The sequence below is a fragment of the Pan troglodytes genome, chromosome 8 (genome assembly GCF_028858775.2).
Source record: "Pan troglodytes isolate AG18354 chromosome 8, NHGRI_mPanTro3-v2.0_pri, whole genome shotgun sequence".
NCBI classification, from domain to species: domain Eukaryota; kingdom Metazoa; phylum Chordata; class Mammalia; order Primates; family Hominidae; genus Pan; species Pan troglodytes.
Genome location: NC_072406.2, coordinates 32,480,238 through 32,497,706, shown reverse-complemented (window position 1 = coordinate 32,497,706; position 17,469 = coordinate 32,480,238). Strand labels below are relative to the sequence as shown.

General features: G+C 36.1%; 1 protein-coding gene across 1 annotated transcript in view; it reads right to left on the bottom strand.

Annotated features, from left to right (window-relative positions):
* The window catches only part of MALRD1 (MAM and LDL receptor class A domain containing 1), a 631,174-nt gene that overhangs the window by 221,759 nt on the left and 391,946 nt on the right, over positions 1–17,469 (bottom strand). Inside the window, 1 exon segment of the mRNA XM_063780496.1 lies at positions 16,593–16,754. Coding sequence (XP_063636566.1) covers positions 16,593–16,754 — 162 coding nt within the window.

The following is a 17,469-nucleotide window of genomic DNA, read 5'->3' as shown; positions in this document are numbered from 1 at the left end:
AACAACAATTTAAAGTGACCTACTAAAAAAACCTTGTAAGGACAGAGATAAAATTTTGCCTCTTCTATAGTTTCTCATTACAGGACTAAAGATGGTTTAAACTGTTAGTACACATGTTCTGTGTCATACCAAAAAAAGTGTACTATGAAAAAGTACATGTTTCTAGAAATTATGATTCATAGATTTGCCAATCTACAGTAAGCTGGTGTGATATAGCTCAGTAGTTTGCTTCCTAGTGTTCCCTGTAAATTAAGGTCACTAAGAGTTCATTATTTGAATTCATATATGTAACTAAAATTACTAGAAATAATTAGAAAAGCCATTCTAAATCCAAGTATATAAAGATGGTAAGCTATGCATTTGGTAAGAAAAGCTATAAACTTGTATTTTTGTTGTTTGTTAAGTAAAAAAGTTATTTTTTGTCCTAAAGCATAAGAAATGGCTGTTTCAAAATGGGAAAAATAAAAAAGTATAAAACAAAAACTGAATGGACGTAAGGGTATTGTAGATGGAATGGACAGATATTTTATGTGTGATCAAACTGGCTGCAATTAGAAGGGAATTATTTTTAAGTCTTCCAAAAAAATAAGCATTTATATCAAAAGTACACTGATAGAAAACAAGAATTTGATCCTCTATGTTAAACAGCAAGGTTTTCTTGGAGTATTGGTCTGCTTTTAGTAGAAAATTGTAAAAGGCTTTCCTTTAAGATAACTGACCTAGGAAACAAATATTCTGTGTTTCATCAAGATAATTTCCTACGCTTCATGCAGTCTGTATGGGATCTTTCATTTCTTAAGTGAGTTCTGTTTATTAAATGAACTAAGGTTTTTCTTTCCTATAACTATGTACCTTTCTGTATTTGTCTTTAAATATTTTAATTATCACTCTAGTTAAATGAGTAAGCATTGTTTCACATTGCCCTGTAATCCTATTTTAATCAAGTATTTAAAACCTCTTATTTTTCAAGACTTCCCAAAATCAAAGTCTAAATTAGGATCTTTTGACTTTGAACTAACTTAGGGAGTTTTCCTACAGGCCATAGAAATATCTCAAAAGAATTTTTTTCTTTCTCTTTATTAAAAGAGAGGTGTAAAACTAATTAGGCTTATCTAACATGTTAAATGGCAAGGGAAACAACGTCAAATAATAAGTGGTACTAAACCTTATTTCAGTTATATTGTATGATATGTTATTAATATGTGTTTGAGAAATTATATAAAATTCCAAGGAAACTGATAGTTGTAGTATAATGCTGTCAGTCATAATTCTAGTTAGTACCTTAAATTATTTTATGTTGCAAAAACAAAATTTTCTTGCCAGTTGCACTATAATAAATTGTAATAAGATCTTTAAGCCATGGCCATTTTAAGTCTTGTCATCTGTAGATAGTTCATTGTTTTATTCTGTTACGTTCCTGAAAGCTATTACAAACAGCTGTAAGCCTAAAATATTTTATCTTTGAGGGGATTCACGGAAAGGACTCTAACAAGTACAGGCTTCTGGTAACTTTAAGATCCCATCATTTGACCAGGTAAGAATTCTCAGAATTTTAATGAAGAAACTGATTGTCATCTAAATTGCTAACCCAATATCAAGTAGAACAATAATTAATTGAATGCCAAGAAAATGCTGTTGCAGATTTTCGTGGTTCTGTCAGCCAATATTCAAATTGTTAAGATACTGTGTTAGTTAATTTTGCATTGCTATAAAGGAGTACCTTAGGTTGGATAATTTTTTTTTTCTTTTTTTTTGAGACGGAGTCTTGCTCTGTCACCCAGGTTGGAGTACAGTGGCCCAATCTCGGCTCACTGCAACCGCCGCCTCCCGGGTTCACACCATTCTCCTGCCTCAGCCTCCCAAGTAGCTGGGGCTACAGGCACCCGCTACCACGCCCGGCTAATTTTTTATATTTTTAGTAGAGACGGGGTTTCACCATGTTAGCCAGGATGGTCTCAATCTCCTGACCTCGTGATCCACCCGCCTCGGCCTCCCAAAGTGCTGAGATTACAGGCGTGAGCCACCGTGCCCGGCCAGGTTGGATAATTTATAAAAAAAAAAAAAGAAAGAGATTTATTTGGCTCATGGTCCTGCAAGCTGTATAAGCATGGCACCAGTAACTGCTTGGCTTCTGGTGAGGCCTCAGGAAGCTTATAGTCATGAAAGAAGGAAAAAGGGAACCTGCTATATCACATAGTGAGAAAGGAAGCAAGAGAGTGAAGGGGGAGGACCCACACACATTTTAACAATGAGTTCTCATGTGGACTCATTACCAGAGGTGGAGCACCATGCCGTTCATGAGGAATCCATCCTCATGACCCAAGCACCTCTCACTAGGTCCCATCTCCAACACTGGGGATTACCTTTTAACATGAGATTTGGAGGGGACAAACATACAAACCATATCATATATGCAATTTAAGTGAACACAGTAAGATCGACCCAACTCAAATTATCTATGACAAACTATTTAACAAACAGTGCTATACACCTGAAATGAAGAAACAAATGTGTTATTTAAAATTAAGTAAATTCGATGTTAATTGTACACCCATGGAGGACCCAGATGACCACTTGGGTCCTTCCTGAGTCCTTAAATCTTCCATTATTTAAAACTACACACTCCATGAATCATTATGGAAATTTCAAAATGACTTAAATTATGAAAAAAAAATCTTGGAGTGACTAGTCTAAAATTGCTAAAATGGTTTGTAAACATTTTTTGGTTTGTCAAATCCATAATTCTGGGAAGACAATCAAGTCTTTAGGTGTTGCATTTCTACCTATAAATCATTTAAACTTTTACAAATGGATTTAACTCAATTGCCACCTTCAATGGGATATCAATGTGTTCTTGTAGTTTGTATGTTTCCTGGTTAGACAGAAGCTTTCCTGTATAGGAAAGCCAATGCTATGACAGTAACTAAGAGGTTATTATAAATGTTTTTCTTTTATGGGGTATTCTTGAAGAAATTTCCAGTGATGGAGGCACTCATTTCACTGGGCAAATCATCAAACAGTTAAATAAGATATTACAAACACAATGGCATTATGCAAAACTAACTGAATAGACTGGATTGCCTTGGGCAAATGTATTACTGCTGTCCTTGATGGCAATAATATCTATTTTCCCTGGGAAGCACCAATTATGAAATCTTATAAAATAGTCACTGAGGCCTTTGCCCATAATAATAGAGCTGCCTGTATCTCCTGTTCTTATAAATGATGAAATATTGCCAAGCTTTAATGTATTATGCCAGAATATATGTTTACCATGTAAAAAAAGCCCTTTGTTACCCACCAACTGATGATAACCACATTTTTCATGATCTAGGACACAGAATGGCTCTTTTGGAAGTGACACTAGAGAAAGACTGCCCCTGAGCCCCACTGGAGGGAATGATACCAAGCTCTTTTAAGCAATCATACTGCAGCAAAACTTTATAACCTTCACTCTTGGCTCCCTATCTCTCAACTCAAGAGGACTCCTCCAAGACTGCACATCTTTTGGAGACCTCAAGGCAAAACTGACCAAGCAGATTTCTCTTCAGAAGAAGATGACATCCTAGATGTGGCCAACTTTCCCCAAAACAAGGATCAAAACTTCTCCCCTCTCTCATTATGAAAACTTTGTCTTTTTTATTTTTTCTGTGTTTCTTTTCTGTTTACAAATGGTAAGATAATGCCAAAATCAAGATTTCATAGTTGGTAACTTCTGCAGAAAACCTAACTGAATGTTGACTATGTCATGTTAAACCAATATCCCTACATGATCTTAGAGATCCTCTAGTTCACCCTGAAACAAAAGTTACTGATATTCCAAATGTGACCATTTTCTCATATTGCAGATTTGGTTCTTCTATAGGGTTAGACTTTTAGATTCACATATTCATATTCCTTGTTTAAAGCTAACAGTAGGCAAAACATATAGTGAGGCTTTTGCAGTTAATTATGCCAGAAATTGAATAAGAACAACAAAAAATAGTTTGGCATTTTGTAGACAAATATATAACCCTAATTGTTGATGGGCTCTAACCATGCTATGATTTGATAATAACCTTGGATAAATTTTAGTGCCTTCCTACTAGTGACCCTTAAATCACAAGACATCTTAAAGAGAACTGTCTGTTGTGGCCTTGAAGATATATTTTTATTTGTAGAGAATTTAAAGATCAGCCTTGTGCTGATCTTTTTGACTCCATGTCTCAAAAAGAGGCCAATGTGGGTTAGGCATTTTAACGGCACCACTCACTCCATAATCAACTGGAAACTGATCATTGATCTATACAATTCAATTTTCAATGTAAAATAAATAAGATTTTTTCTAGCTGTAAATGAGCATCTTCGGGTAGAACACTCCTTTCCTGGCTTGGCATAAATATAATAAAGTTATGGTTAGAAATCAGTCTCAGATATTAACTGATATAGCTGACTATATTGCAAAGGCTATGGCTGCCCAATACATTTCTTTAAATTCTCTTGATAAGGTTGTTTTAGATAGCAAGATTGTTTTGGACTACCTGTTGGCTGAACAGCGGGGAGTGTCTACAATAGCTAACACCTCTTGCTGCACACGGATAAATACATCTGGTATAGAAACTAATCTGCAAGAATTCAACAAACTAGCTATTTGGTTAAAACAAGTAGATTCCACTTCTGGTTTATTTTTTGATTTATTTGATTTTAATTCGTATGATTCATAGGGCTCCTGCTATGGAGTAAACAATATGGGGAAAAGAAAGAGAGATCAGACTGTTACTGTGTCTATGTAGAAAGAAGTAGACATAAGAGACTCCATTTTGTTCTGTACTAAGAAAAATTCTTCTGCCTTGAGATGCTGTTAATCTGTAACCCTACCCTCAACCCTGTGCTCGCAGAAACATGTGCTGTGTCGACTCAAGGTTTAATGGATTTAGGGCTATGCAGGATGTGCTTTGTTAAACAAATGCTTGAAGGCAGCATGCTTGTTAAAAGTCATCACCACTCCCTACTCTCAAGTACCCAGGGACATAAAACACTGCGGAAGGCCGCAGGGAACTCTGCCTAGGAAAGCCAGGTATTGTCCAAGGTTTCTCCCCATGTGATAGTCTGAAATATGGCCTTGTGGGAAGGGAAAGACCTGACCATCCCCCAGCCCGACACCTGTAAAGGGTCTGTGCTGAGGAGGATTAGTAAAAGAGGAAAGCCTCTTTGCAGTTGAGGTAAGAGGAAGGCATCTGTCTCCTGCTCCTCCCTTGGCAATGGAATGTCACAGTGTAAAACTTGATTGTATATTCCATCTACTGAGATAGCAGAAAACTGCCTTAGGGCTGGAGGTGAGACATGCTGGCTCTTTAAGGCATTGAGATGTTTACGTACGTGCACATCAAAAGCACAGCACCTTTTTCTTTACCTTGTTTATGATGCAGAGACATTTGTTCAGGTTTTCCTGCTGACTCTCTCTCCACTATTACCCTATTGTCCTGCCACATCCCCCTCTCCAAGATGCTAGAGATAATGATCAATAAATACTGAGGGAACTCAGAGACTGGTGCTGGCGCGGGTCCTCCGCATGCTGAGCGCCGGTCCCCTGGGCCCACTTTTCTTTCTCTATACTTTGTCTCTGTGTCTCTTTCTTTTCTCAAGTGTCTCCTTCCACCTGACGAGAAACACCCACAGGTGTGGAGGGGCAACCCACCCTTTCATCCTTCAGTGTCTTGGTATTATCCTTCTGATAGTCATCATAGTAGTCTGCCTGGTACACTGTATTCTCTCAAGGGTCTTAAATGCTTGTGCGTAGCCATTCACTGTGTATCAAATGGTCTCACTTTGGTTTGAACAACAAAAACACAAAGAGAACATAATCATTCAGCTGACTCGATACTGTACCTTGTGAGTTCCATACTGAGACCAGATATATCCACTATGATGGTGACAAACCTTAGCATCAATGCCCAAGGTTTGCATCAATCTCTCAAGATTGAGAGGCTGACCAGAAAAGGGAATTGTCAAAGTAAATAACCAAGAGGCCATTACCCTGAAGTCTTCTTTGTACTTTGAGTTCCTAGATAACCAACTGCAACCTCACTTAGTACAGAAATAAACCAAAACCAAATTTAGGAGTATAACAGACAAATTTCAGCCAATCACAGGCAGCCAACTCATCACACCATACCCAAATGAGGCAGATGCCTAGCTATAGTCAATCAGATAATTTCTCTAACTTGCTTGTTTTGGGCTCATAAAAGCTTGTTGCTCACACTGAAGGGTGGAGCTCTCTGAACCACTTTTGGTTCTGAGTGTTGCCCAATTCATGAATTATTTATTGTGCAAATAAACTCTGCTAAACGTAATTTGTCTAACATTCTTCTTTTAATAATGTTTAATTATTAGGATATACTTTGTTAATATATATAATGTAATATAAAGATAATAGATTAGGCTAAATTGTTACAATTATACCACTTTGCTTTTCATTGTTCTCTTTTTCTCCAAAGTACTTTTTGCTTAAAGTGGATTGGATGTCAAATAGACCATCTTTGCCACTTCTTGCTGCAAGTGTGTAAATTTATAAGTAAAAGACTACTCATCTTCAAAGTTATACAGGGATGGCTTTTTTCAATATTTCTTCAGTCAATTCCAGTGTTTTATTCACTTGGTAGACAAGAAAGCCTTCTTTACCTATGCAGTGTAATATTAAACAGGGTTGTCCAATTAAAATATAACGTGAGCCACATATGTAGTTTTAGAATATTTAGTAGCCACATTTTAAGAAGTAAACAAGTTTTTAGTAATTTATTTAATCTAATATATCCAAAATGTTATAATTTCAACATATAATCAATATACAACCTCCTAGTATAATATTTTATATTCTTTGCTTGTTACTACATATTTGAAATCCAGTTTGTAATTTACACATAGAGCACATGTCAATTTTGACTAGCCACATTTCAAGGGCTCAATAGTTCCATGTGGCTAGTTGCTAACACATTGGACAGTATAGGTTCAGGAGAAAGTGTTTTGAGTCAGAAAATTTGGTATTCCAATCTACCTGCTCAGTCATCCATGTGACATGGTAAAGCTTTTTAACCTTTCTAAAAACATCATGTTTTACATCACAGTGTTTTAAAAATATTAAATGAGACAACATACATAAATTCTTTTTTTCACAGTTTCTGACTCTTAGGAAACATTTAATAAGTGTCAGATCTCTTCCTCTAAATCATTCTGAAATTTCTCATTGTGTTTGAAAAAAGCTTTTTTGTCTATTCAGTATACATCACACATCCATCCATCCATCCACAACACTTTGAAAAACTAAAAACACTAATGAAAGCATCTTTATTGCAGTAGTTACATGTAACATTTTATTTAACTCACTCTTCTTCCCCCACCCCCACCATCCAGAAACTCCTTTTTTTCCTATAGCACTTATCAACAATAACACACTATACAAATTTGTGATTAATAATGCTTCATATTGACTTTCTTTCCCCCTTTGCTACAATGTCAGCCACATGATGGCAGAGATCCTTCTCTGATTTATTCAACAGATATTCCAAGCACCTAGAATAGTGCCTCAAAAAAATGGGCTTCAAAAAAATATTTCTTGATGAATGAATTATTGAAGAAACATTTTTTTCATCATGCCAATGTACATTATTTTACTTTTGTGTCACCCACCTGTGAAAACACCTCCATTTATTCACATACATTTTCAATGTGGTGGTTGAAGCATCATAGAAATCCCAAATGTTTCACTTTAATACTCTCAGGATTTAATTTTATTATTATCATGACTATTGGTAGTAATTAACTCCTTTTGAGTATCCAAACACTAACCAGTATTACACAGAAATTTGTTCTGAATTTGCATCACAATAAATTCCAATGTATTGTTTAAAATTCATATTAAAGAAGAATTTATGTATCATATTCTTTGTTATGTTTCAGTATAACTTGAAAACCTAGTGAAGAGATATTATTATTATTATTATTTATTGTCTTCGCTTCTATGTGGTGTACAACTCCCTTGGTATTTTCTAAACAATCAGTTCTAATTCCACACTAGATTTCATATTGTTAGGTTTTTTCACTAGATTTGATCACATTCATACTTTGTGGGAACGATTTTTCTAAACGCCTTTATTTTGAAAATTTTTACATTTATACCAAAGTGGAAATAATAGACTAATGAACTCCTACCTACCCAAAACCCAGCTTTAACCATTTCAACCCATGGTAATGTAGTTTGGATATTGGTTCCTGCCTAAATCTCATGCTTAACTGAAATCCCCATTGCTGGAGTTGGGGCCTGGTGAGAGGTGACTGGATCATGGCGGAAGATCCCTCCCTTATGGCTCGGTGCTCTCTTTGTGAGAGTGAGTTCTCTGGAGACCTGGTCAGTTAAAAGTGTGTGGCACCTCCTCTCCCTGCCACTTTCTCTCTTGTTCCTGCTTTCACCATGCGTTGTGCCTGCTCCCCCTTCACCATCTGTCATAATAGCAAGCTTCCTGAGGCCTTCCCAGAAGCCAAGCAGATGTTGGCACTATTCTTCCTGTAAAGGCTGTAGAACTGTGAGTCAACTAAATTTCTTTATCACTTACCCAGTCTCACGTATTTCTCTATAGCAATGCAAGGATGGCCTAATACACATGGTCCATCTTGCTTTGTCTATATTTCCACCCACATTTTCAATACTACAGAATTATTTGAAAGCAAGCCTGGTATCAAATTGCACCATCTTTAAATACTTCAGTATATATTTTTATCAGATAATGACTTCTTTTTTATTACTGGCATATTACATTTAACTACACTTATTATCATATCTAACCAATAGAAAATATATTTTATGTAAATATTTACTTATATATGCACATTTGAATTAGAATATATACATGTATATGGAAATATATATATATATCTCAACAATATTTTTAGTATCATGACAAAAATGGTTGCACTTGTATGATACACAAGTGTCAAGAGATATGAATAATTGATGCTCACTTCCAAATCAATGCCTCCTACAGGTGCATCTGATTGATAGCTTTCATTCTAAGTACATGAGAATTTGAATGAGATTGGGCTTATATAGCTGGATAATAAACCCAGTCACAGTTCTCTAAAGAGCAATGAGAAATTTGATTTTTGTCCATTATGCTGAGTTCTGCTTCTTCCAGGGATAACTGTTCTTTTCCTCTACTTTCTCTTTCATGACGTTGGTTGTCTTCAAATGTGTGGTGATTCTTGGTTATTCATTTAAACTCATGAATGAAAGCCTCTGTTGCTTAGCACACAATAAAGAATTTCAATAGTCAACATAAAGAACTGTTTTCCCAACAGACTTCTGTGATTGGGAGGATGAATAGCAGGTGCTTTGGATGTAGGTTGAGCATGCAGGCAAATACACTTCCCCATAGGGCAGGCATTCTCATCCTTGACCACGCACTGGAATCCCACGCAGAATTCTTAAAAATCTTCATGCCCAGGCTACAGCAAAGACCAATTAAATAAGAATCTTTGTGGGTGGGACCCAGCTATTAGTACTTTTATTAAGTCCCTAGATGATTCTAATATGCAGCCAAGGTTCAAAACCACTCCCTATTGTGATGATCCTGTGTAACCCCAACTATGATACTGACTCATTTTCAGGCTGTAATTATCTCATGATTATCTTTCCCCAGGCAGATGTCCAAATTTCTTTAGACTGCCCTTCCCTGACTTTATACTGAGAGAGAAAGCCATTTATGCGAGAAGTTGTGTTTGGAAGCAGTGATCATTGGTTGAAATGTGAGAAGCAGGGCCAATTTCCCTATTCCTCCAAGTGGTCTGAGTGAGTTCCCCTGAAGAGTTCTTCACAGCCTTTCTTAGAATTTGTATTAGTCTGCTAGCACTGCCATAACAAAATACCAGAGGCTGAATGACTTAAACGACAGAAATTTATTTCTTCACAGTTCTGAAGACTGGAAGTCCAAGACCAAGGTGCCAGGAGATCTGATTTCTCCTGAGGCCTCTTTCCTTGGCTTGCAATGACTGTCTTCTCTCTGTGTCCTTACGTGGCCTTTCCTCTGTACTTGAAGATTCCTGGTGTTTCTCCTTCATTTTATGAGGACAACAGTCCTATTGAATTAGGACTCTTATGACCCCATTTAACATTAATCACCTACTTAAAGACCGTATCTCCAAATAGTCACACTAGGATTAGCACTTCAACCTAAGAATTCTGGAGGAAGGGGGCACAACTCAGTCCTTACCAGTACTTTTTACTTGGATCTTAGGATATCTGTATATATGTGTAGCTTCTTTGGGAAGACCTATAGTGAACTATTTTTCCTTAACTTAGGATTTCTGATGTTCTTCCTCCATTCATTCTGATCCCATTTGCCTTTTTCCTCTTCCTCCTACTCTACCTCTCCCTCTTCCTCCTCCTCTGCCTCTTTCTCCTTCTTTTTCTGCCCCAGCTTCTCCCTCATCTTCTCCTTCTTTTTCTTGGAATGCCTCAAAAATTTCTTGTCAAACAGTTGAATCTTTAAAAAATGTGTTACAATATAGTCATTATATGTTTTTGTATATGTGTGTGTGTGTCTATGTATGAGTGTGTGTGCAAGTATGTCTTTAAGTGTATGTGTATGTTTGAGTGCATATGAGTAAGATCAAAGTGGGTCCAAGAATAATGGTCTGGGAATCATGTGAGGGAGTGCTGCCTTTTCTATATCTAACTCCATATCCCTGTCCAACCTTCTCAAGCAAATGAATTAGTACAAGTAGGGGAGTCTCTCTCTACTCTATCAGAGACCAGGGTGATACAAATCAAGAGTGAAATTGAGGTTCAGTGGCCCTGAATACGAAGGTTAAGGGGATCCAGGCAGAGCTGTTTATAAGGAAAGAACACACTACAGTGATGTCCTGGAAAAGGGCTTGGATTCGGATCCATACGCCAGGGTTTCCACTCCGGCTTTGCTACTCATTTTACGGGTTGAGAAAAACCATAATATCTGTGTTCCTCATCTCTGATATCAGAATAATATCCGTCCTGTCTGCCCATAGGAAGTACAGTTATCATCTGCATAACCTGCAGGACACTATCAACCAAATATCAAATTGAGTTGTATTTATTGAATACTATATGTCTTAAATTGCTATGATACATAGGAGAGCATTAGCTTGCTAAGATTATTTGGGGGTGTTTTCTGACCTTGAGTGGTGAGTATAGAAATGCATGATAGTAAGCTTGTATGCTGTTGTCAGTCAGCATATTTGATTCCTTACTTATTTACCAAACATTTAGTTAATTCATATTCTCAGTTCCCAACACAATGAATGGTATTTAGTAAGCACTCAGGAAATGCTTAATGCATTAAGTAATCCAAAATACTTCACTGTCAATAAATATAGTAGGGGATAGTTCCAAGTAACCTACAGAAGTATTTATCAGGTGCAATTCAAACTTATTTAAATGCTAGAGGAGACGTAACAATAGCAAAAGATGTGACAGTTGTCTTACTGGAGTTGATAGTCTAATTGTGGAGATGGCCGATTATATCATTTAAAAGAACATAAAGTTATGAAGGAAGGGAAAAAGAGAGACAGCAGCAGCTTTGTGCCTTATGCCTTCATTAATTCAAGCTACATAAATGTCACTCTTGCCATTCAATCTTGTATACATTAAGTCTAAACAGTATTCATGTGTAGACCAGAGAGTCGACTGATGTTTGTTGTTTCTCTCCCCAACTTCGTCAATGTCTCCAAAAAGGCTCATAAATAGCCCTGTGATGGGCATTGAAAATGGCCCTCTTATGTATCTAATTCTTCATCTTGATAACAATAAGTGCAAAGGTCCATAAATACAATTTTAATTAACAGCTCTGTTGTGATGCTTAGAAATAGACCATAGGCTCACTGAATTTGTTGGCCTTCTCATAAAGAATTTTGTTTTTCCGAGAGCGTCAAAATTAATTAATGTCCTTACAATTTATTCAGCATCCCATTATTTCAGAGATGCCTAAATAGTCTCACTCAGCCGTATTAGTGTATCAAGAATGATATAATCAGGCTGCTTTGAAGAGAGCACTCTGTAAAATATACTGTCTCAAGTAGTGATTAACAAGGAGGATAATAAAGTATTCTGTCAGAATTACTGCTTTTTTTTTTTAAATCTGCAGACAACATTGCTTGTATATAACATTACATAAATAACCAGATTCAAAACTTTTCATGTGATCTTTGATGAACATACACAAGCTCTAAAAGTTCAAAAAAGAAAAATTAATACTCTTATTAATAATCTTTAATGTTTCCATTAAAAGGTATCAATTGATCACTCGTGTTTTCTTTCTGAACAACAGATGTAAACTTTCTCATATCTATTGACTATACTTTAATCTTGTTCTCAACTGAGCCTGCAGTTTTTGTGTCATTAGTATTATTATAGCAGAAGACATGCTCTGTAGTTTTCAAATACCGTCCTAGGATAAGGGAAGATTATGGCAGATAATATCTAACGAGCTCACAGGCATTTGTGTCCACACGTTATTGTCCAGATCTTAGCAGAATAAATGAAAATTGGCTTGTTTCTCATATTTTCTCAGAAAATCCCATATATTCATCTTTGGGAATTATAGAAGTAAAAAAGTTCCATCTAAATGTCAATTTGTTGTTGTGATATTTATCATAATGGAGAAAATAATATGTTTATAATAAGATTTTATAAATTTTGATATTTTCAAAAAGTAAAATACTATAAAACTATGCTGTGCAAGATACTTCACTACATATAAACTTATTTACACTACATTTTTAGAATTACAGAATTAAATAGAAACCTATTTCTCTTTGAAAATGCATAACATTAAGAAAGAATGGGAGTATGAACATACATAAGGCTTATCGATGGCTTTATCATTACTCTGAGGTTACTAGAAAAGTTTTTTCTGCTTATTTATATTTTAAAAATTTTAGAAAAGTTTATTATTTAGTAAAGTAAAATTGATAAATAGAAATATTGAAGAAAAAGTAAATATTAAAAGGACAAGAACAGTTCAGACCTTTCAAGTGGGAAACCTTAATATATTCACCACGTTTTTCACAAACACACAAATGTGCTACCACCATGTATACTGGATTTTCTTTTCAGGTACAGTTCCTGTTACTTGCTTCTTCTTTTCTTTTCTTTTCTTTTCTTTTCTTTTCTTTTCTTTTCTTTTCTTTTTTTTGAGACAGAATCTTGCTGGAGTGCAATGGAGTAAACACGACACTGCAGCCTCAATCTCATGGGCTCAAGCCATTCTCCTGCCTCAGCCTCCCGAGTAGTGGAGACAACAGGCACTCCACCACACCTGGCTAATTTTTTATTTTTTGTAGAGATGGGGTTGCACTATGTTGCCCAGGCTGGTCTCGAACTGCTGGATTTAAGCAATCCTCCTGCCTCAGCCTCCCAAAGGGCTGGGATTACAGGCATGGGCCACCCTGCCCAGCCTTGTTTCTTTTTCTACTGAGTTTATTTCCTCCTCTACTTTAACCCTGTCACCCATTCAAGTAATCTATGGTCAATAAACAAGTATGTATCCTTTTATCCTATCCTCCATGCTCACAGTCATTCATAGAAATATCTATGTACAGATTTATACATATGCACAATAAGGGGGTACTAGTTGTTGTCTGCTTTAGAAAAACTAGATCACACCATCTTAACATTTTGCATATTGCTTTACTCCTTCAACACTGTCATTTGGAAATCCTTTCAAATCAACTATACATGACTAAACTCTTTTTAATGACTGCACAATATTGCACATTGTGGATTTTACAAGTTACCTTGGCTTCCAGGCTGTTTCTCTGGGTTCTCAACAGGGGCAATTTCTAAAGATATTTTGGCTTTATTATAATTAGAAAGAGGAGTGCTTCCAACATCTAGTTGTCAGAGGCCTCAAGTGCTGCTAAACATCTTACAAATGCACAGGTCAAACCCCTAATTAATTAGACTGCCCCAAATGTATTAGCAACCAGATTGAGACACCTTCCAAACACAGGCTGATCTAGCTCTGGAACATTCTTTCCTTAGGTAACCACAGGTCACTTCCTCACAGCTCCTTCAGGTCTCTTGTTGAATGGCATTTCTGTGCAGGGTCTAATTTGACCAGCCTATTTACAGGCCATCCTCCCAACTCCAAGGCACATACCTATCTACTGGCTTTCACACTCCTATGTACTCCATTCCTTTCTTTTTGTCCCCTTAACTTCTAATAAGCCATCTAATTTATTTATTTATTATGTTTACCCATTATCTTTTCCCTCCTTCTGTAATGTAAGCTCTACCGTGACAGGGATTTATGCCTGTTTTATTCACTGATGCATCCACAGGACCTGGCCAAGTGCCTGGCATTTGAGAAATAGTTAAGTGAATGAAGGAAGGAACATATAAATGATCACATAATAGGCATTCATTTATTTCCCATTATTTCTGCTAAAAGCAATGCTGACATAAATATCCTCATATAAGTCATTATGTGCTGGCCCTTCTATGTCCAAGAGGCCAAAATGCTTTCTAAATTGGGTTTAGAAGCTGACTTCAGGTTTTGAAAGTTGACTTCTATGTCAAAGAGGCCAAAATGCTTTGTAAATTGGGTTTAGGAGGTTTTAAAATATTCTGCTCTAAATTACACACAGTTTAGTCTCTGTTTTCTTGCAAAGATTTTCTTGTTTTTATTTGTTACATTTAAGTCTTTATCTAGATTGTATTGCTGTATATGATATAAAACTTGGATTTAAATTTTAAGTCCTTCCAGGTGGATAACCAGATATGCCAGCACCATACTGTATCGTCCATCTTTTACCCACTATTTTAAATATCTACCTTTGTTATACACTAAATCCTTCTAATTACTGACTTAGTTTCTTGATTCTCTGTCCTGTTCATCTTATAGTATACACTAACTTCATGTTTTTAAGGGAAACAAAAACTTGCGAAACGGAGCTACAACATGGCAAGTCAAAAGGAGTTAGAATATTCAATTTAAAGATTAATTCTACCAGACATAAAATTCTACCAGACATAAAAAGAAGAGCTGGTGACAGTTCCAAAAATTCAAGGAGGAGGGACTCCTCCCTAACTCATTCTATGAAGCCAGCATTACCCTGATACTAAAATCTGGCAAAGCCACAGTGAAAAAAGTAAACTACAGGCCAATATCCCTGATAAACACAGACACAAAAATCCTCAACAAAATACTTGAAAACCAAATCCACCATCATATCGAAGAGTTAATTCACCACAATCCAGTAGGGTTCATTCCTAAGATGCAAGGTTGGTTCGACATACGCAAATCAATACATGTGATTCACCATATAGAACGAATTAGGGAAAAATCTTTAAAACAAGAATGAATGTCCATACTGTAATTGAATAGCATGATACATTCAATCTGCCTGGAATGTATAAATAATAAAATTAATGTGCTCTTTTCACTAGTCATATAATGGCTAGGACAATCTTTTGAAAGTTACTTAAATTCCATGTAATCTCGTTCTTTTTTACTGTGCATATGCTTCAACTGTTTTGAAGAATATTGTATTGGTTAGGGTTCTCCTGAGAAACAGAATCAATAGGATGTGTATATATATAGAAGGAGATTTATTATAAGGAATTGGCTCATGACATTATGAAGGCTGCCAAGTCCAATATCTGCAGGGCGGACTGTCAGGCTGGAGAACCATAAAAGCCCATGGTGCAGATGAAATCTGAAGACATTCTCTTGGGGATCCTTCTTGCTGCATAGGCTGGTGTTTTTGTTTTGTTTTTGTTTTTGTTTTTCTATTCAGGCCTTCAGTTGATTGGAGGAGGCCACATTATGAAGGGCAATCCACTTTACTCAAAGTTCATCAATTTAAATGTTGATCTCATCCAAAACACCTCCAATTTGACACATAAAATTAGCATCACAAATATCTTAGATTTTTTTTATCCCTAATAAAAGCTAGATTTCTAAGATAAATTCTGAGTCAGTAGGACTTTTTTGTAAGAGTAAATAAGATTACAAGCTTACTCCTACTTTGAGTCTATTAACTGTAAAGCCATTAAAGATTGCATAATCTGAAATCACAGGGCAGAAAGCAACACTTGTGAAGATTATGCTGATACTCACTCATTCCATCGCCACTTACCATTTTACACTTTGGCTCCTGTACTTCAAAATGATGGGAAGGAAATTGGTGGTCAGCCATTTCATTGTTGTGACTGGCCATTGTCACAACAGGATAACTTTTAGCATTGCCAGTTGTATATCTTTGCATATTGCAATCATTAATCTGAATGCCACCCACCTACACTCCTCCAATTAGGGAATTTAATGGCACCCTTAGGGTAGAGTGAGTAAAATCTGAGTCTCTTAAAATATGAGTCGTGAGCTGCTTTGTTGTAGCAGTGTCAGCTCTGGGTCTATTTAGTAATTCAGAGTTTGCAATAGAAGGGACTAGCCCTCTTTCCATAAAACCTGCTGAGCTCTGTCCCCACATACACATAAGAAATGCACACTGAAATTCACACAAATTGTTAAAGCAGACTTTAAGATGAGTGGGTTTCTTGGTCTGGGGATGGCTACTAGATTTACCTGGCGTGTGATCAGAGTCTGGAAGTAATGCTTTGGCAGGAATTCTGCTGCCAATGGCCCAGTCCAAGTCATCCTCAGAGTCTTGAGTAAGACTGCAGGCTGTGGTCCAGTTTCCTGAACTTGTTTCAAAATTGCAGCTTCCTGTTGTGCTTGTATACTGTGCTGGGGAAGCAAAAACATTAATGGAAGTTTCTGGAAATGTCTATCACATTTGCTACTACCCTATATTTGGGATCATTTAAAATTAGTATCTGCATATTCTAATTCTTTATAAATACATTTACAGCATCGAGACATTTGTACTCATTGTTAATATTTTAATTGAAGGATCTAGAAGCAGTGTATGAATGTTGTCACTTATTCATTAAGGAGTTATATGCATTGACGAATAATATTTATAGATGATAGTTAAAACTGTGTCTACACATGAACAATAAACATAACATTATGCTAATACAAGATTATTCAGGTCAAATAAATAAACAGCTTCAGTTGTCTGGATGTTTAATTCACTTCCGTCCCTTATTCTGATGTTTGAATAGCATAGCCTATTAGCGACGCAAAGTCATTTACTAAAGAAAAGGCACTTTGGGAGAAGTAGTAAACTGTATAGCACACAAATTATCTTGGACACCATACCAATCACTGCAGCATCAAATATCAGAGCTAGTTACTAAATTAAAGAAAGAAATTCTCTTCTAAAAGTGTTGATTGATAACTCATTAAAAATTAAATTATTCACAATGACAAAAATTAATAGATAATAACTGTATCTATTTCTAGTCACCCGTGAAAAGTGCCATCATGATACCCTGATCTAGGCTTTCATTTTTCTTTTTTTTGTACGTCAGTTATTACTTTTGAGCACTCACTGTAA